Source organism: Bos javanicus, chromosome 21, assembly GCF_032452875.1.
Source record: "Bos javanicus breed banteng chromosome 21, ARS-OSU_banteng_1.0, whole genome shotgun sequence".
NCBI lineage: Eukaryota > Metazoa > Chordata > Mammalia > Artiodactyla > Bovidae > Bos > Bos javanicus.
Window position 1 is genome coordinate 18,553,611 of NC_083888.1, and position 21,268 is coordinate 18,574,878.

The 21,268-nt window shown below is 46.8% G+C and overlaps 1 protein-coding gene across 13 annotated transcripts in view; it reads right to left on the reverse strand.

Annotated features, from left to right (window-relative positions):
• The window catches only part of NTRK3 (neurotrophic receptor tyrosine kinase 3), a 421,771-nt gene that overhangs the window by 161,819 nt on the left and 238,684 nt on the right, over window positions 1-21,268 (reverse strand). For all 13 annotated transcript variants that reach the window (XM_061394344.1, XM_061394343.1, XM_061394345.1 and 10 more), the window contains one exon: window positions 6,300-6,488. In XM_061394344.1, coding sequence (XP_061250328.1) covers window positions 6,300-6,488 — 189 coding nt within the window. The remainder of the gene's footprint in view (window positions 1-6,299; window positions 6,489-21,268) is intronic.

A 21,268-nucleotide genomic window follows, 5' to 3' on the forward strand; every position in this document is an offset into this window, starting at 1 on the left:
AAGATGAAGAAGCATTCAGTGATTAAAAAAAAAAAAGAAGTAAGCAATCAGGCCACAAAAAGACATAAAAGAACCTAAAATGTACCGGGCTAAGTGAAAGAAGTCAATCTGAAAAGGCTACATACTGTATGATCCCAACTATAATGACATTCTAGAAAAGGCAAAACTATGAAGACTGTAAAAAAAGATTAGTGGTTGCCAGAGGTTTAGGAGGGGAGATGAATCATGGACCACAAGAGAGTTTTAGGGCAGTGAGCCTACTGTATGTGGTACAATTACATACAATGGTGAATACACCATTAAATGGTGGATACATGACAGGACGCTCTTGTAAAATCCACAGAATTGTGTACAATGCAGAGAGTGAACCTTGCAGAAAACGATGGTTTAGTTAATGATAATGTAGCAATATTTGTATTTTGATTGTAACAAATGTTACCATACTAATGCCAGATGTTAGTAATGGGGGAGATTTTGGTGAGGGAAGCGCTGGGGCATAGATGGAACTTTTTTCACTTCCTGTTTAATTTTTCTATAAACCCTAAACATGCTCTAAAAACATTTTAAAGAGATTAAAAACTGACTTGACCCCAGGGCCAAGTATTACCAAAGGCCACCATGGTCCTTTGGGAACTTGAGTTGGGGGAGAACTCAGAAAGAGGGATAAGTACCAACAGCCAGACCAAGGCTGGCCCAGCTTCATGACTGCAGGGAGCCACAGCCAAGGTTCTTCCCAGAGAGCTGTCCTTATCCTGGAAACAGGGAGAAAAGCGGGCCTCCAAAAAAACAGCATTCCTCAAAAGCCAGCTTCCTTGAGCCCAAGAAGTGGAGAATGAATGCTTGTGGACCACTGTACTCCCAGGCAATGTGATCTGATAGAGAAAGGACGGATCTTGGAGTTAGTAGGTCTGGCTTCTAATCTCAGGCTCTCACTTAACAGCTGTATGAGCTACAACAAGTCCCTTAAGTTCACTGAGCCTCAGGTTCTTTATCGAGAAAATGAGTACAGCAGCCTCACCCTTAGAGAGTGGGTGAAAGACTGCATGAGATAAAAAAGGGAAAGGCCAGCCCAAGGCTTGGTCCAGAGGAGGCTGCCAATGCCCATCAATGACCTCTCTCTCGGTCTGTGATAGCAGCCTGCATCCTGGAATGAAGACATACTCACCAAGCATCATGTAGCGCTTGGTTGGTATCTTCTCTGACCCTAGTTCCATGCTATGTTTCCAGAGAAAACGAAGACTGATGACACAGAAGAGCTACATCCTTTGGAGTAAGTTCAAAGCTGGGTTTGGGAGACAGTACCCACATCTTTGAGGAGTAACATGATGACGGAAGATTTGACTTAAAGTCATGCAGGACTATTGTGCATGGCTTCTCCTTTCCCAGGAGGGAAAGATCATGTTGCAATAGCATGGGCCCAGGAAGGTCTCACGGGAGGTTGGAAATGAGCCAGTGGTTGAGTGATGAATAGGTGCAGGAAGGAAGAAGAGGGATGGGGAAGACGTGAGGAGAGGAGACGGGCATTTGAAGCAGGAATTACACTATGCTAAGAGTTGGAAGCATGCGGTTGGAGGGAGACCTGGAAAGAAGTGTTCAGGGGTAAAGGCTGGCGAGTCATCAGCAGAAAGGAGCAAGGTGAAGCCTTCACAAGGCCCCAGGGGGAACAGAGTGTGCCATCCTGTGTCTTGGACACCAGCCCCGGTGGCAGTGAGCCCCTGAGGGTAGGGACCACACATGCCTTTTCCTCCATTGTTTCCAGAGCCGAAAAGAAGGCCTGACACAAACCCTCCATGAATATTTATTGACTAGATGAAAAGGAGAAAAATCAGCACTCTGTGAATGACGATGATGCTAACGAAGAGGAGAGACCCCAAAGGAATATGCTCGAGTTTTACCAAGAGATGGAGGGTGTGGAGGATTCAGAGATTCCTGGGGAAATGGAGCTATGCGTCAGGGAACATCAAGAGGTGCAGGGCCGAGCAGAAGGAGACGGTGTCTACAAGGACCAGGGTCAGGGAGAGTCCCTGACTGCAGGCCCGCCAGGCGGGGCAGAGGGATGGAGAGGTGGGAGCACAGATGCTGGGAAGATGGGGGACGGTTTCCTCTGAGACAGAAACAACCTGGGAATAAAGGCACACAGCCTGGCCTGGGCACAGAGGGCAGGAAACGAAGCGTGACGGGGGTTAGCAACCCCAGCTGGCCCCTGCTCTCTCAACCAAGAGGCACAGCTGTCTTCTGAGAATAGGTTCAGGAAAAGGGGAGGAGCAGAGAACCCCAGGGCCTTCAGCAGAGCCAAGGAGCCTCCCAATCAGCCGATGGGAACAAGCCAGAGTGTGATCCTAACATAGCTGCCCACAGTCCAACTCAGTACAGGCACCATGACTGCAGCCCAGAGCTGTCACAAGGGCAACAGAAGTCACCGATTGCCCAGTGTGGGTACAAAGAGCTTGAAAGCTCTCCCCATTGAGCCATCTAGACCCGCCCCTTGGTGTCTTATTCACAAGGTGAGTGTGCTAAGTCACTTCAGTCATGTCTGACTCTTTGCGACCCCATGAGAGCCTGCCGAGCTCCACTGTCCAAGGGATTCTCCAGGCAAGATTACTGGAGTGGGTTGCCATTTCCTTCTCTGTTTTCTTCAGAAGGACCTAGCGCCAAATCAGCTGGGTGACAAAGGAGGCAGACCGGTTTCCTGATGCTTTTGAGCATCAGGGGGCTTTAAATAAAATAAATATGAGGCAGGCCTCACTAGACTGCAGATTCTGTATCCAGTCCTGAGTAGGAGCACCTTTATTCAGCTCTTCCAGAATCCCTGGAAAGGCCGAGTACATTCCAAATAAAGACAATGCCATATGCAGCACGCTCGGGGACACAGGTGAGAGGCTGTGAGCATCTGATAACGAATGGTAATGGGTGATCCCTAAACATCCTAGCAGCTCTGACACGCCATGAAAAACTCTATGGCCCGGATTGAAGACAGTGAGAAGCAGGAAGAAGAGCAGCATCTTCATCACTCCAGCTGGAGAAGTCCCCCCCCGATTATGATAAACACGTGTGTAAAGAAAAGAAAAGCATTTTTGTGCTAAATCCATCACCGGGGGACTTGCGGAAATGAAGCTTGAAGTCAGGTAGCTGTGTCCCTATGATGTCTTCCCACAGTCCACATTGCTAAATGAGATGAGGAAGAGAATCAGACAGGAGAGGCCCCCCTGGGGGGGCCCTGAGATATGAGCATTTCTTTTTGCTTAATCCCCTGCTCCTTGCCATCACCCCCAAAGGAGTGACCCCAGCCCCGTCTGCAGCATCGTAAACGCCCGCTGTTATTTATCCGCCCAGGCGCATGTGGTTTTAATTATTTATGATGGTGTCTCCTCGAACACGGGGATGTGTCTTGGAGTCCCTTGCCTTTGACTGATGAAGGCTTTGTAATCAGAGACCTGCTGTTTCCCAGCCCGTAAACCTCAGTGAGGAGAGGGCCGGGTGCTCCCCTCCCCGACTGTGTGAGTCAGCCACAGATTCACAGAGGAGGATTAACCAAATCCCGTTACAAGGCTCCTGTACATTGTTTGTCCTGCCACACGTGTTTTCTGAAAACAATTAGGAGCCGCCTGCTGTCTATTGACAGGGCACAATGTGTTGCTTCCCTGAAAAGGGCATCTCCCCTAAATATCGGAGGGTTTGGAGGATCTGGAGTCAGCGAGGGAGTCTACCCTGTGAGGTCTTATTTGTTCTCTGCTCCCTCAAGTCTTGTCGCTAAACCTGCTTCCCCGCTGTCTCTGCTGACCTCGTCGTTTATACAGAGAAATGCCGTGAGAACCATAGAGAGGCTGCCTACTTTGAGTCACAGACGCAGGAGCTCCGGGGACGCTTCTCCGCTGCATCAGTTCCTAGGGCGACAGCTCCTTGGCTGGGGGCCGGGTCCTGACCTCAAAGGACATTCAGACCCCACGGGTCTCTCCGTGGCACCCACTTACTCCAACAACCCAGAAGGAGCCGCCTTCCCACACGTCAGATTCTCCCCGTGTGGACACCAAGTCACCCGCTGTGGGATCAGGAGCCACGTGACCCTCCTCTACCCTGAGACCCAGAGCTCCCACTAACAGGAACACAACCCATCCTCATTTTTCCTGGGTTCTGCCTTCACGAACTCATCTACTTGCTACAATTGATGTGTAACCCCATAAACCCACAGGCACGGTGCTTTCACAGTTATTCACAAACATCCAAGGAGTGGTGACAAGTTTGAGTCACCCCCACACGCACGTCCCTAATTAACGCGAAAAAGCCATGCTCTCTGCCTCTTGTTGTGGCTCTTGTGCTGTAACGAGTGTCCTTCTCGTGGTTTATTCAATGCCGCTTTCATTGCATATTTGTGCTTTCTGCGGGCGAGTTCGCTGTTTAAAGCAGCCCCCGAGCAGAGTGCTGAAGCAAGGTCTAGTGTTTCTATGAGTGTGAACACTGTGATGTGCCGTATGGAGAAAACAGGTGTGTTTGATAAGCTTGGTCCAGGCCTGAGTCACGGTGCTGTCGGCCACTATAAGCTCAATGTTAATGAATCAATACTATGTATTAAAGTGTCCTTAAACAGAAGCACGCGCAATACAGGTTACGTCTTGATCAGCTGATAAAAAGGTTGTGACCAGAGGTTCACAAGGAACCTGACTCTGGATTTCCCCAGGAACAATGGTCCAGGGTTCGCTAATTTCATGTTGTTGGCGATTTTATAGAATACTCGAAATAAGGAGAACCAGTTGCACATTCAACACAGCAGTGCCAAGCCTCTATTCAAGTACCAACATCACTCTAGAAAACTCAGCAAAGCCAACCCCAGACTAAGCTCGGACTCACGCTAGCATCACAGAAGGACTTTCCTCATGGCCACACCCAGGTCAGTCGAGGATGATCCTGATCTGAGGCAAGAGCTTTAAAGTCAGAGTAGAACCATTCTTGACACGGTCTTCCCCACTGTTTATCTGAAACACAGGTATCTTTCTTCCCTTGCCCAGCCCTGGTCTAGAACCCAAGTATCCTTCCTCTAACTGGTACTGATGGGGGAGTGTGACAAACACTGAGACAGATTCTAGAGGACTCTCAAGGTTGGGAGGCAAATGATGACCTTGTCCTGATTCAAGCTCAGTCCCTCCCATGGTGGCAATCCTCTCACTAAAAACAGAGCAGGAAAAACAGAAGCGAAGGTGGATGAGGTGGCCGAATGCCTGCTCTGCTATCAGACGGACTAGTGGGAGCAGCAAGAGTTCTGTGAACTGCAAAGAGTGCATCCCAAATATAGACAGCTCCACCGGGGGAGAGCAAGGCCAGGGGCATTTCTCCCTGCACTGACCTGGACCAGCTGACCGGATGAAGCGAACAGACTGGTAGAAGCCTGTGGGCAGGGGAAGGGGGACTCCCAGCCTCCCCAAACCTCGGGTTTCCTGTCTGCAGATGAGGCCTTAACCTAACCCATCTCTTCTGTCCCTTCCAGCTCTAAGGCAGTCTCCAGGGCTCCATCTCTGGACATCACTGACCATTCTAGGGGAGCAGGAGCAGTGGCAGTGGAGGGGTGTGCAATGGGGTCACTGAGCCTAGATTTGAACCTGGGGACACAGCAAAGGGAACACCTGCCTGAGGGAGGGCAGAGGCACCGGGGCTCCAGGGGCCAGGAGAGGCCCTAGCAGACTCAGCAGAAGTGCAAAGGGAGGACCCAAACCACCAGGAGGTAAGAGAGAGTAGGAAGCAGGTGCCCTGATCCCTCTGATCTCAAGGAGACATCTACGGTGAGGAGGGGAGGGGTCCGAGCACAGGGTCATGATCCAATCCTCAGACCGTACACTTCGGGGCACTGGAGGGGCAGCTGGAGAGATGTTTCCATTCCAAAGGTACTCGCCACCCTTCCCTCCCTTCCCATCTGAGGGAGGTGTGGGTGGAGGGCCTGACGACCTTGGGGGCAGTAGTCTGGGCAAAGATTCCTGCACACACAGGCCAGGTGTCTACAGATACAGCCAGCTGTGCCTGTGTCCCTGCCTTACTGGAAGCCCCTCTCCAGGTGGGGCTGGGCCTCCTGCCTCCAGGTTGATTCCCCTTCCCCTGCCCCAAGCCCTCTCCACCCAGGGGCCTCTGTCCCGTGGCATCCCTTTGACCAGGCTGTTCATTGAGTTTTTAGACAAAGAAGGAGGGTCCCTTAGAGAGTGGGAAGTTAGCAGGTGGTAGGTCACCCCAGAATGTTCCAGAACCCCCGCCTACATGGTCTATCGCCATGCCCCCCTCCAACCCCAGGAGGGACAATATTCTCCCACGGTACTCACATGTGTCTGGCTTGTGGCAGTTGTGTCCCTGACGGAAGTACTGGGGATTCTCAATGACCGGGATGCGGGTCATGCCGATGACCACCGTATCTGGCCCGGCGTCCAGCGACGAGGGCGTGGTGATGCCATGGTTGATGTGATGCAGGGGACTAGCCGAGTCCTCCTCACCGCTGATGACAGCCACGGGACCTGCACACCCCAGGAGAGACATGGGACCCGGGTGAAGTCACATCCAGCCAGCGCCCAGCCCTGCCCACGGACCCTTCCATTATTTTTTCCCATCATATTTTCCACGGGAGTAAAATCCACTAGAAGGATATTCCCCAAATGCCCTAGATTCTGAATTGACAATAACCCCTTAATTCTCTTTCACGAGAGGGAGAAAACTCTACCCCACCATGCCACGGAAACAGCTGCAAAAGAAGAGTGAAATAATGACATGATTATTTCCTCTTTCTTCCCATCTAAATTAGTTCAAAATAATTAAAAGTTAAATTTATTCACTTATGTAACAACAACAGGATTTACAAAATGGCCCAGTGGTAGTATGCACCCCGTCCTTTGTCTCTTCAAGAGCTTTCAAAGCTGCTGTCACTGTGGGGACTTCCCTGGTGGTCCAGTGGGGCTAATACTCTGAGTTTCCAATGCAGGGGGCACAAGTTCAATCCCTGGGCAGGGAACTGGATCCCATGAGCTGCAACTAAAGACCAAGTGACCTGGCACAGCCAGATAAATAAATAAATATTTTAAAAATAGACAAAGCTACTGATGCTGGGTCCCACCCCCAAAGATTCCGACTCAGCTGGTCTGGGAATGTATCTTGGGCATTAAGATTTAAAGAGTTTCCTTGGGAGTCCCACGTCCAGCTAAGTCCCTGGAGGCTAAGAACCTTTCCAGCATGGCCATCAGATTCCTACAGGAGTAGGAAGTAACTTTCACTGGACAAAGAATCTGCCTGTAATACGAGAGGCCAGGTTTAATCCCTGGATTAAAATCCCCTGGAGAAGAAAATGGCAACCTACTCCAGTATTCTTGTATGGAGAATTCCATGGATAGAGGAGCGTGGTGGGCTGCAGTCCATGGGGTCATAAAGAGTTGGACACAAATGAGAGGCTAACACTTTCATTTGCTCTCAAGCCTCCCTGGCCCAGGACAGACTTGTATCCTGTCTTGCATAAGTCCAGTGCAGGCTCGCATCTGACTTGGACCAGCTTCCACAAATGACCACACTGAGGCTGGAACACTATTAGCCTATGTGCTGCTGAGCCAGCAGTTCCACTGTTTTGTTTTTTTTTTTTTTTTGGCTATGCTGGATCTTTGTTGCTGGGCACCAGTTTTCTCTAGCTATGGTGAGGCGGGGGCTACTCTCTAGTCGCTGCGCTCAGGCTTCCCAATGCAGTGGCTTCTCTTGTTGAGGAGCACAGGCTGTAGGCACATGGGCTTCAGTGGTTGTGGTGTACAGGCTTTGCTTCACCAACAGCATGTGGAATCTTCCCAGGCCAGAGATCAAACCTGTGTCCCCCACATTGGCAGAAGGATTCTTAACAACTGGACCACCAGAGCGAAGTTCCATGTCCCACTCTTGAGAGCACTATATTTGCCCCAGTGACTTCAAAGAATACCATTTGCATCTTCACCAACCCCAATGCCACCATTTTCTACCCCAAAGAAAAAGCCTAGGACCTAAGGTGATCTGTGAACACAAGTTGACAAAGATAATTAATGCTACAATCTCGGTAAAGCAATGATTCTGTTTGCTGGTGTGATTCTCCCCTACCTACAAATAAAACTCCTGTAAAGTGAATTAGCTGTGACTGTTTGTGGCTTTCTACAAGTGGCGTTTTAAATGGCTGCTTTGCAAGACACATGGTCCCAAGACAAAGTGCCTGCCATGATTTGGTTTTGCTGCTTGAACAATATTTCCACTGCAGAAATCCATTACATCTTACTGAAGTTTATGGGAAGAATATTTCCCATCAGATAGCAAGGTGAAGCACCAATGAGGCTGAACTAAATGGAAGACGGGTAAACGCAAACTGAGGACCCTGAATTCCACTCCGTAAGCACAGACAGGCTTGTTATGATCTGTAACAAATGTCTGACTGTGCTTGGAGACCACTTGAAAAAGTCGCAGGAAGGGGTTGCCGAAATTCTCGCAGTCATCACGTGCCTTGCAGAAAGAGACCAGCTCCTGAAAAGACATTGTAAACTTTTTTGAAACACTTCAGAGTGATTTCCAGTTAAACACGGCTAGAGCACAGGTCTCTACCTCCTCTCCACGTTAACATACAAAGGAATTAAATAAATATTGGTACACAAAGAAGAAGAGGGGAGGCAAAAGGAAACGAGGTATTTCAACGTTTGGGAAGATGAAAAAGCAGAGAAGCAAATCTTGCTTACAAAGAGGAGGAAGATATGGGAGAAAGGACCACAGGGTCTGTGGCAGGGTTATCACATAAATGAGAGCATGCGTGCATACAAGTGGACACGCACACAGACCAAGGCACAAAATTATGAAATGCCAGAACCATAAGGATAAGGAGAAGACGCTAAGAGCTCCCAGGAGGGTGGGACAGGTCATATTTCCAGAGGAACTGGAATCAGAAAGACAGCATAATTCTCCATAACAACTTCATACTGTTTCTTTTACTGAGCAAATTGCTTCAAAATTCTGATGGACAAATATTCAACCTAGAATTCTACACCTAAAAATGTATTCACCCAATGGAAGGGCAAAAGAGATGTATTTGCAGACACGGAAAAGTTTACCTTGCCCTTTATTAGGAAGCAACAGCAAGTGGAAGCTTCAGCCAAACAAAGGGGCAAAGGAAGAAACGGGGAGTCCGGGGATCCAGTTCACCAAAGACCAAGCAATGGAAGGCCCCCACACCTCAGCTCCTTCTGTTCTCAGCATTATAGGATATGAGTTGTTATGGCAACATGGAGGAAGGGCATCAAGTCAGGAAGAGTTTGGAGACAATAGAACACTGGACATTCAAATCAGCTTTCATCGTCCATGGACAAAGGGAGTGGTCAATAAAATGTTTCAGAAGGCTGTGCTCTGAAACAGCATTGACGTTCTTGACATTATTTATTCTAGAATTTGTAAAGGGCTTAGGAAAGAGCCATAGGTAGAAGAGTCCTTCTGCAGTTGGGTTTCCCAGGTGGCACTAGTGGTAAAGAATCCGCCTGCCAATGCAGGAGATGCAGGTTCAATCCCTGGGTCAGGAAGAGCCCCTGGAGAAGGGAATGGTAACCCACTCCAGTATTCTTGCCTGGGAAATCCCCTGGACAGAGGAGCCTGGCAGGCTACTGTCCATGGAGCCACAAAAGGGTTGGACACAACTTAGCGATTCAACAACCACAATAAGCCATGGAAAGCGATGGCTGGGGTTGCTCACAAAGACTAGAAAGAAATGAGAGAATAAAGCAGGTTTCAGAGCTCTGGAGGACCCACTACTTAAAATGCACACAAAAGAAAGGGGGCTGGAAAAGGATGAGAAGAAACGCTCAGAAAAGTAGAAAAGAATCAGAAAAGGCTACTGTCTTTGAAGTCAGTCAGTCTATATACAGAGGTCATGTAAGATGAAAAATGAAATCAAGTCACTGCATTTGACAATAAGAAGGTGGCCTTGATGAGAGTACTTTCCACAGAACAGGGGAAGAATATATAACAAGTCAAAAAGGGAGAAGATGGTAAATAGGAAAGAAAAGGTCTGAAAGCTAAAGACTCAATCTAGAGATCCAACATATGATTAAAAGGAGGGAGACAGAGAGAGGAAGAGAAAGATGAAAGACTAGGGGGAAAAAAAAAACCTATAGAAAAATTTGCCCAACATACTGTCTAGTCAGTTCCCAAAACAATTAACACACACACACAGTAGGCTGAGAATCTAGAAAAATTACCATCCTCCTCATCATTTTTATTATTGAATGGTTCCCGTGTATCGGGCTCGGGAAAGTTCACTTCTTTATTTTTACTGCCTCTGTGAGGTTGGTATCAATTTCTCCCCATTTTATAGATGGGAGCATGGAGGCATAGGGCAGTAATGTGCCCAAGGACACACACTAGCGAAGAAGTGGTGATGCTGGAATTCAACCCAGTGATCTGGCCCCAGAGCCTGTGTACCATTCCATAGCGCTGCCTCCTTGAAGGTACAGACTGAGAAAATGGATTTGTTCAAAGGGACATTTGATCGATTCCATTCATTCTCCTGCTTATGAGCAGCTGCTTTCAGATGCAGGTCCCTGAGACCCTTTTTTAAAGATGTCCCTCTTGAACCTTGAGAATGGGGACCAGAGTGTGTCACCTCATTAGACTCACCCAGATAGATTACAGATAATTCATCATCTGCCCCTCTCCCCGAGGCTGTGTGCATTCTTACTCAACTTCACCCACATCAGAAATAGCACAGTGCCGTCAGTCTGCTGTTCAATCCTCAAGGCCCGCTTACTCACCTCTGCTTGGCCGTAAACCACACTCCTTGAAATACAAACCAATCAAGAGTCCACAGACCCATCACTTCCAAGGATGTGAGAGAAGCCTGCAGCTTGCTCCCACCTGCCTGTGCCCAGTCCAGCACAGGGATACAGCTGGCGCTGAGCAAGGTAAGTCCTCCTTGGAGAGGGCTGTTCTGGGTATGGCAGAATATGTGGCATCCTTGGACCTGGGCATGACAAGCCAGTCTCAGGTTCATCCACTGTAATGAAGGGACCACTCTGGGAGGGGATAATGCTAGTAGGGGAGGCCATGTATGTGTAGGGGCAGGGAATATACCAGAACTGTCTGTACCTTCCCCTCAATTTTGCCATGAACCTCAAACTGCTCTTAAAAATAAATAACAAAAAAGAAGTTTAAATTAATGTTTTTAAAAAGCCAGTCTTAGAACTTCTCTGGTGGTCCAGTGGTTAAGAATCCACCTGTCAATGCAGGGGACACGGGTTCGATGGCTAATCTGGGAAGATCCCACGTGCCAAGGGGCAACTAAGCCTGTGCCCACACCTACTGAGGATTCTCTAGCTCCTGTGCTCCACAACGAGAGAAGGCACTGCAAGGGAAGCCTGCACACCTCAACCAGAGAGTAGCCCCTGCTCACCGCGACTAGAGAAAGCCTGTGTGCAGCAACAGCAAAGACCCAGCACAGCCAAAAATAAATAAACACAAATGTTTTTAAAAGCCAGTTTTCCCACGCAAGACGTAACACGTTTCCACATACCCTCTTGGGGTGACAAAACTGTCCCAGATTGAGAACCGCTTGATAGAGGCAACCAGCATCAACCCTAAGAAACAATCTCCCTTCCCGAGTCTGGCCAATTTCCCTGTCACTTGCTTCATGGGGAAAACCACAGACCTGTGGTCCCTCTGGGAAACAAATCAGTTCCCCTTACCTGAATATCCCCAGAAAAAGAATCTATTAAGATATAAAGAAGGGACGGGTAATTCAAGAGACATCTCAGCTGTCTGGGGAGCTTTATTCTCTTTCCTGAGCCCCAAGGCAGGTCAGGAGGAGTCAAGCTTGCTGTGTTCTGAGCTCTCAACACACACACACACACACACACACACACACAGACTGTCTAGTATCTGCGATGGGTCTCTCTGCTGTCACTAATCCATTCCGAACTACACAATTATTTTGGTATGCAGCACTAATAAACAAAAAGAAAGAAGCCAGCTTACAGTCTTTCTGGTAAGTTCAAGCTTTTGAAAGAGACCTGAAGGAAAACAGGTCTGCTCAGACACCCCCCATCACATGATTCTCTTCCCAAATAGGTGCTTTTTCCTTTCCATCACACCAGTGGTAGGTTTTGATCTTTCACTACACCATAGTAGAATCAATGAATAATTAGAGAAAGCTTGATGACACCAACAGGTGTCCGACCCAGCAGGATGGTCCGAACAGTCTTTCTCTCCCCCCTCCCTGTTCCTTCTGCAGGAAAAAATAAGGGAGCAGATCCAAGAATGGTTCAGATTTTCACAAGTGGTAGATTCCAATGCAGGGCTCAGTATCCCGCAGAAAGCAAAGGCACCCCATGGGAACAGGACAGGGACTTTCCCTGCAGTGCAGTAAGCGCCGACCCAGGTGGGTGGGGCCCCCATCACAGGGGAGCTGGGGGCTGCAAGCCACACCTGGACTCGAAGATCCCGGAAACTTCAGAAGCCTCGGCTTACTCAGGGTCCACAGTACAAAAGGTGAGGGGCGGGGGGACATGTATGACACACTCCGAAAGAGGAAAGGGCAGCAGCCACCCTGGTCATGCATTACCATGGAAACATGTTCTGCCCATTTTGGATCAAGGGGAGGACCTCCTTGAAATCAGCTCTCCAGTGTTTCCCATCCTTGTCACTTAAATCCCCTTCTGTTCCACCAACCCCCTAACTTACAAGCATTAACAATTCTCAGATATTTGGCCCCAAGAACACCCAGCATTGACACTCCACTCTGGCCTTTTCCCAGTCAATGTGTGGAAGTGGAAATCTCCCATTTCCAAAGGAATGACCTAGAGTCCCAAGGATGTGGTTATAACAAGTGGGGAAAGGAAGGGAAAATTAACTTTTAACCAGTCAATCCTAAAGGAAATCAACCCTTAATATTCATTGGAAAGACTGATACTGAAGCTGAAGCTCCAATACTCTGGCCCCTGATGTGAAGACCCGACTCATTGGGAAAGACCCTGATACTGGGGAAAGACTGAGGGCAGGAGGATAAGGGGATGACAGATGAGTTGGATGGCATCACCAACTCAATGGACATGAGTTTGAGCCAGCTCCAGGAGATACTGAAGGACAGGGAAGCCTGGTGTGCTACAGTCTATGGGGTCATAGAGTCAGCTACAACTTAGCACCAAAGAGAAGCTGTAAAGTGCTTCCCTTAATTGAAAGAATAAAAATTCTTCATTTAGTAAGGAAAGAAAAAAATTGTAAGCTGAGATTGCTAAGATTCAGAGTAAGGACCAATCTTCTATAGCCGAAATTTTGAAGAAGGAAAAGGAACTAATGCTGGTTTTGCTCTCACACCTCAAACTGAAGAAATTATAACCACGGTGCATGGTGAGCGCAAGGTTAAGAAGGATAGGCATTACATTTGTATAATAAGATACTGTGAGAGAGAAATCACACCCATGTAACTTTTATTACAGTGTATTATTATAATTGTTCTACCTCAATTATCAATGCCATCAATCTCTAACTGCACCTAATTTATAAATTAAATTTCATCATTTGTGTTGCTTAGTCACTAAGTCATGTCTGACTTTTGTGACCCCATGGACAGTAGCCCACCAGGCTCCTCTATCCATGGAATTTCCCAGGCAAGAATACTAGAGTGGGTTGCCATTTCCTCCTCCAGAGGATTTTCCCAACCCAGGGATTGAACCTGTGTCTCCTGCATTGCAGGCAGACTCTTTACCACTGAGCCACCTGGAAAGGCCAAACTTCATCATAGGTATGTATATATAGGGAAAAACATAGTACATGTAAAGTTTGGTTCTATCTTCACTTCCAGGTCTCCAATGGGGGTTCCAGAATGCATCCCCCATGGATACAGGGTCAGGGTGGGCTACTGTACATCCATAGGAAATGAGAACACTATGTCAAAGAGATAGCTGCACCCTCGTGTTCAGAGTAGCATTACTTACAATAGACCAGATATGGAAACAACCTATCTACTGACGAATGCATAAAGTTAAATCATATATGCATATGGACCTTCCCAGGTGGCTCAGTGGTAAAGAATTCATCTGCAAAGCAGGAGACATAGGTTCGATCCCTGGGTCGGGTATCTTCCTTGGAGAAGAAAACAGTAACCCATTTCAGTATTCTTGCCTGGAAAATCCCATGGACCGAGGGGCCTGGTGGATTACAGTCCATGGGGTTGCAAAAGAGTCAGGCATGACTTAGCCATATATATACATACATACATAAATGGAATTGGTATATATCAAGCAGTTTTGATAAGAATATCAAATGGAATATTATTTAGCCATTAAAAAGGAGGAAACCCTGCCGTTTGCGGCAACATGAATGGACCTTAGGGGCATTATGCTAAGTGAAATAAGGCAGAAAAAGACAAATACCATAAGATTGCACTTATATGTGAAATATTAAATGAACAAACAAAAAGAAGTTCCAGGGATATAATGCACACCATGGTAACTACAGTTAACAATACTGTACTGTGTATTTGAAAGTTGCTAAGAGAGTATATCTTAAAAGTTCTCATTACAAGAAACAAAATTTCTAACTGTGTGTGGTGATGGATGTTATCATTTCACAATATACATAGGTACGGCCTTAGAAAGCATCACTACGAACAAAGCTAGTGGAGGTGATGGAATTCCAGTGGAGCTATTTCAAATCCTGAAAGATGATGCTGTGAAAGTGCTACACTCAATATGCCAGCAAATTTGGAAAACTCAGCAGTGGCCACAGGATTGGAAAAGGTCATTCCAATCCCAAAGAAAGCCAATGCCAAAGAATGCTCAAACTACCACACAATTGCATTCATCTCACATGCTAGTAAAGTAATGCTCAAAATTCTCCAAGCTAGGCTTCAGCAATACATGAACCGTGAACTTCCAGATGTTCAAGCTGGTTTTAGAAAAGGCAGAGGAACCAGAGATCAAATTGCCAACATCCGCTGGATCATGGAAAAAGCAAGAGAGTTCCAGAAAAACATCTATTTCTGCTTTACTGACTATGCCAAAGCCTTTGACTGTGTGGATCACAATAAACTGTGGAAAATTCTGAAATAGATGGGAATACCAGGCCACCTGATCTGCCTCTTGAGAAACCTATATGCAGATCAGGAAGCAACAGTTAGAACTGGACCTGAACAACAGACTGGTTCCAAATAGGAAAAAGAGTACGTCAAGGCTGTATATTGTCACCCTGTTTATTTAACTTATATGCAGAGTACATCATGAGAAACTCTGGGTTGGAAGAAGCACAAGCTGTTATCAAGATTGCTGGGAGAAATATCAATAACCTCAGATATGCAGATGACACCAACCTTATGGCAGAAAGTGAAGAGGAACTCAAAAGCCTCTTGATGAAAGTGAAAGAGGAGAGTGAAAAAGTTGGCTTAAAGCTCAACATTCAGAAAACGAAGATCAGGGCATCTGGTCCCACCACTTCATGGGAAATAGATGGGGAAACAGTGGAAACAGTGTCAGACTTTATTTTGGGGGCTCCAAAATCACTGCAGATGGTGACTGCAGCCATGAAATTAAAAGACGCTTACTCCTTGGAAGGAAAGTTATGACCAACCTAGATAGCATATTGAAAATCAGAGACATTACTTTGCCAACAAAGGTCCATCTAGTCAAGGCTATGGTTTTTCCAGTGGTCATGTATGGATGTGAGAGTTGGACTGTGAAGAAAGTTGAGCACCGAAGAATTGATGCTTTTGAACTGTGGTGCTGGAGAAGACTCCTGAGAGTCCCTTGGACTGCAAGGAGATCCAACCAGTCCATTCTGAAGGAGATCAGCCCTGGGTGTTCTTTGGAGGGAATGATGCTGAAGCTGAAACTCCAGTACTTTGGCCACCTCATGCGAAGAGTTGACTCATTGGAAAAGACTCTGATGCTGGGAGGGATTGGGGGCAGGAGGAAAAGGGGACGACAGGTGATGAGATGGCTGGATGGCATCACCAATTCAATGGACCTGAGTTTGAGTGAAGTCAGGGAGTTGATGATGGACAGGGAGGCCTGGTGTGCTGCGATTCATGGGATCACAAAGAGTCGGACACAACTGAGCAACTGAACTGAACTGAACTGACTCACTACATTGGGCACCTGGAACTAATATAATAATACAATGTCATACATCAATTACATCACAATTAAAAACAAAACAGTGTGTGATCTGCTACATTGTCTTTTTCCTTCCTTGGCAATTGTTGAAGCATGAGGCAGCGCCCAAGGCAACCTCCATTCTGAGTGAAACTGACATAGAGTTGAGGTCTCCAGCCAACACTTGGTGCACATGTGGCATAAGTGAGAAATACAGCTTTGTTGTTTTAAGTCATGGAGATTGGCAGAGGTGCTGTTTGTTATTACAGCATAACCCGATTCATGCTGACTCATATAGGAATGAAGTCGTCTTGTACTTAACAATGTTACTTTAATCCCTTGCTTCAGACAGTGAGCATGCTTCACACCATCCTCGACAAATCTTTACAAAATTGCCTTATGCAAAGGATGGGTTTATTGTCCTCAATGATGTGATTCATCTTAAAATGCTTCTTCCCAATTCTTTATCCCCAAATTAAACTCTAACTAGTCTAGTTCCACAAACAGCCAGATCATGGCTTCTCCTGTTGAAAAAAAACTCCGCCCTACCTCAATCTGACTTGGGAAGTATAAGAAAACAAACCTGGATGGGTCTCATGGTTTTTTAATGTGTCAGAATGAGGCAAACAAGCCAACCTTCAGATTAAGGAAATGATTTTTTTAAAACTTCAGCCTTTTCCTACTGATAAAAATCAGACAATGACGTGTCCCTGATGGGTAAGAGCTTTGCATCAACAAATCCGGGAGCAGAACTCATAAAATGGAATAAGTGAAAGCAGAGCAAACACAATTAAAAACCCAGCCATGCTCAGAGAGGGATTCCATTTACTGTTTCATAAAAAGAGCTTAGTCCTTGGAGGCAAACAAAAGAAAATCAGTTTCTTAATTTTTATTGGCAGGGGTGGGTCAGAGGCCAAATGAACATAGGCTGAGCCCAAGAGCATACCTAAGGACAAGTCACCAACTGTCTGTTCCTGGACCGGCTCCTCCGGTCCCTCCCCTCTCTGCCTCCTCTAGCTTCCTGACAGTCTTCGCCTCTGTGATCTCTGGGGCTCGCTGGGTCCTGCAGGCTGCCCAACAAGGCGTGCCCTCCTCACTTCTATGCTCCTCTGCCTGAATCATTTCCCAAAAGATAAGCTTTATTCTCTGGCTTCTATTCCCTCCCAGCCTCTTACAGGAGCCAAAGACTTTGTGCATGCCTGGTAGCATTCATAGCTTGGAGGTATCGCTTGGTGACTGAAAACGATGCTGGTGAAGAACCATGCAGAGAATGCACATGTAAGGGAAAGGAACGCAGGACTGGCTCTCTCTGAACACTTGATTTTCCTTATCTCAGTTAATCATCACAACAGCCCTGAGGGTAGATCCTGTTATCCCCGTAATGCAGTGGAGGAAATTGAAGCTCAAGGATTCATCATTTGCCCAAGGTCACATGGTTAATAAATGGTAGGCCGACTTAGGTCTATCTGACTTCAAAGTTTGGGCTCATTTCACTGCATCATGCTGCCTGACCCTCCAGCATTGTTTTTCTGACACTGGAAAAAGTTATAATGGGTCAACCACAGCTCCTTCCCAATTGCTATTCCCTTGTAACTCATTTGTAGGGAACTGGCTTCACTGAGGAGGGGAGCTCACAACATTTCCAAGGAACTTTAGACCCACAACCCACGCACCCAGTTGTAGCTAGCAGAGGTAACCTGGAGTTCATAGACAGAGTGGCAGGCAGCAAGGGGCCTGAGAAGGTGGAAATAGGCAGCCTGGAAGAGAGGCAATTGTCATCATCTTTCTCCAAAGACTTTATACAGTGTTTCAGAATATTCCAGGCACAAATAGAAAGTGAGTAATCACCTTCCTATTGCATATATAAGCCAACTGAAGTACAAAATGCTGGTGTTTTTGTCTAAGGCCCCATAAAGAGATTATAGCTCAAGTCTCAACTTTCCTAAATTTAGCATTAGCCACCTGACTAGTCAATATTACCCCAAAGTAGAGGCATTTATTTCCTCCAAAGACTTCTCCATAGATTTCCATACATACAGCTGATTCACTTTGCTATACAGCAGAAACCAAGATAACAAGGCAAAGCAACTATACTCCAAAGAAAATTAACTGGAAAAAAAAATAATTATGCACAGATTTTCCCCATCCTTTTGGGGACTGTGGGTGAATAGAGGGAAACATCATTTCTGAGCTTCCTGTACTCAGTCCTGGCATGTTGGATCAACGAGGTGGTCCTGCCATGTTGGATCAACAATGTCTCCATGTCCTTCACCCACTCACTCATGTCTGATTTTTCACTAACGTAACTGTACTGCATAATCAGATTTCAACACTAAGACCAAGGGAAGGAGAGCCCAGATTCCTGAGAGCTAAGCCTGGATGCCTCTAGCTTCACCTTGTTCACAAAAGGGAAACAATATCTAAAATGTCATTGGTTGACCTGTGGATGCTTTCAGCGAGAGGTTCTTTAAATCAAACAGAGGCATGACTGGGTAGAGGGCTTCCCTGGTGACTCAGTGGTAAAGAGCCTGCTTGCCAATGAAGGAGAAGTGGGTTTGATCTCTGGGTTGGGAAGACCCCCTGAAGAAGGAAATGGCCACCCACTCCTGTATTCTTGCCTGGGGAAATCCCATGGACACAGGAGCCTGGTGGGCTGCAATCCATGGAGTCGCAAAAGAGTTGGACACAACTCAGTGACTTTGTTGTTATTGTTTAGCCACTAAGTCGTGTCCAACTCTTTGTGACTAAACAACTAGTTGCAACTAAACAACATAACTAGTTAGAAGAGACAGATTAAATTTCTTTAGGAGAAACTTGGGCCCTTAAAGGCACTGGCTCATAGGGGGCTTCTCCACTAGAAAAGCTTCCCGTAGTTGCCCGGGTCTCATGCACTGCTTTCTAAGCAATAGCTTATCCAAGGTATGTCAGGCAGAAATCCCTTTCATGGTATTTCTAAGTACATGTGGAGTGATGCCATGGCATTTTGCCACCTATAAAAAATCTTGCTTCCTTCTGCAGAGTGATGGCCTTATGTACTCAAACAAAACACTATAAAATAGCCGATGTCTGCTGAGCATGTATTCACCATTGGGCACTGTCCTGTCTCATTCAAGTCTCACAGTGGCTCAGCGAAGTGGGTCCTATAATTAAAGTCAGAGCTGCTGAGTAATCTGCCTCAGGTCACACTGCATCGTGTTCAAGCTGGAGCTCTTGGACTCCATAATCTTAATCACTCCCCTAACTGCCTTACGGTGTTTGCGTGCGTGCTGAGTCGCTTCAGTTGTGTCTGACTATGTGCGATCCTATGGACTGTAGACGATCAGGCTCCTCTGCCCATGGGATTCTCCAGGCAAGAATACTGGAGTGGGTTGCCAGGCCCTCCTCCAGGGGATCTTCCTGACCCAGGGATTGAACCCATGTCTCTTATGTCTCCTGTATTGGTAGGTGGGTTCTTTACCACTAGCACCACCTGGGAACATAATTATATAGTCTCAAACCAGTGAGGTCTACAATAAGAACACTTCAATAAAATCTCCAAAGCCCCTAAATCGAAAATGCTATGAGGCCTGAATTTAGACTGGAGAGAAACCATGAAAGTCCCATAGTTTCTTCCAGACCAGTCTGAGATTATGAACTCCTCCCAAATCCTGAGACTCACCCAGCTCTCCCTGGGCTGGGCACAGATCCCATCACCTTATATAAGCCAAAAAGGATTTCTCCTTTTACTAGAAGATGCTCAGTGGAATTGTCTGAGGCCTCTTAAGAGCCCCTAGTAGGGAGGGACATGAGAGTCATAGAACCTAGAGCCTTTTAGAATGGGGATCTCATGATACGGTACATTAAAAACCATAGTCTGGGACTTCCTTACTGATTCAGTAAAAATCCACCTTGCAACACAGGGGGGACATGGTCAGGGAACTAGGAATCTCACATGCCTCAAAGCAACTAAGCCTGCATGCATCAAATACTGAGCCCTCATATCACAATTAGAAAGTCTGCGCCACAACAAAAAAATCCCCCATGATACAGTGAATATTCTGCATGCCCAACTAAGACCTGATACAGCCAAATAAATAAATGTTAAAAAAAAAAAACACATAATCTAACATCAGTGGAAATCCCTCAGATCTGTGTGCCATATATTATTGCTCCAAGACATTTTCCTATCCTTGAACTTCCTTAATCACCTTGTGGGATACTCAAGCAACCCAACGAGATACTCAAGATAGAGACTGCCTTCTCCATGTCACAGATCAGGAAACTGAGGCTCAGAGTTGTTGAAGTGACCTAAGGCACAGTTGGGAAAAGCTGTGGCTTCAGTCTGGCTCTTCCAACTCCCTCTCCAATGTTCTTCAGAGCTCACATCAAACTCAATTCCTCTAGAAACCTAAGGGGTGGTCATGCATCACAATTCTCCATCTGGGGAGTAAGATGCAAACTGGCATCTTTGGGAGCTGTGAGGACTCCCCACCAGATGGATCTTTGCAGAAGTTGTTTGGAGATTTCATGAGTTTGGCTGCAAATCTCTTCTTCTAAAATTAGAAACCCACAAGAGTGACTTAGAAACCATGGGGCCAACGCACATGAAAGAGAAGCAGAATAAACCCAGACAACAGGAAAGCCTGCCTCACAAAAGGCTGTAAAGGTCAAAGTCGGTCCCATGTGTGTCCAGCAAAATTATCCCAAAGAATGCAGATTATTGGGGTTGTCACTTGAAGAGACAACAGGGCTGTCAAGGCATGCCCAGGTTTCTCTGTGGTCTCCAGGTGGAGACCCAAGGTTCTCCGTTGGTGCCTTTGGAGGTCAACAGTTCCTGATCCTACATCTGCTGAGGGCTGTGTACACCCTGAACCTTGCACTGTCTCACTGCGGACCGTAGACCCTGTCCTTGCCGAGAAGATGGAGAGTTGCCAGTGCCTCTTGGCCCTTCCATGGTCTCTCACCTACTGCTTACTGGACCAGAGTTTGGCACCTGCCTATCTTGGTAGGTACATCTCCCAGGCTCAGATATCTTAAAGGCAGGAAATCCACAAAGACTGTACATCTGGCACTCAGGGTCCTATGATAGGAGGCTTTCAGCCTGCATCCTTGGCAAGGATATCTTCATTGACAAGTCACCGAGCCATCCCATGATATTCTACTTTGGAACTTAGCTATTCCATTCATCCATATGGCTCTTT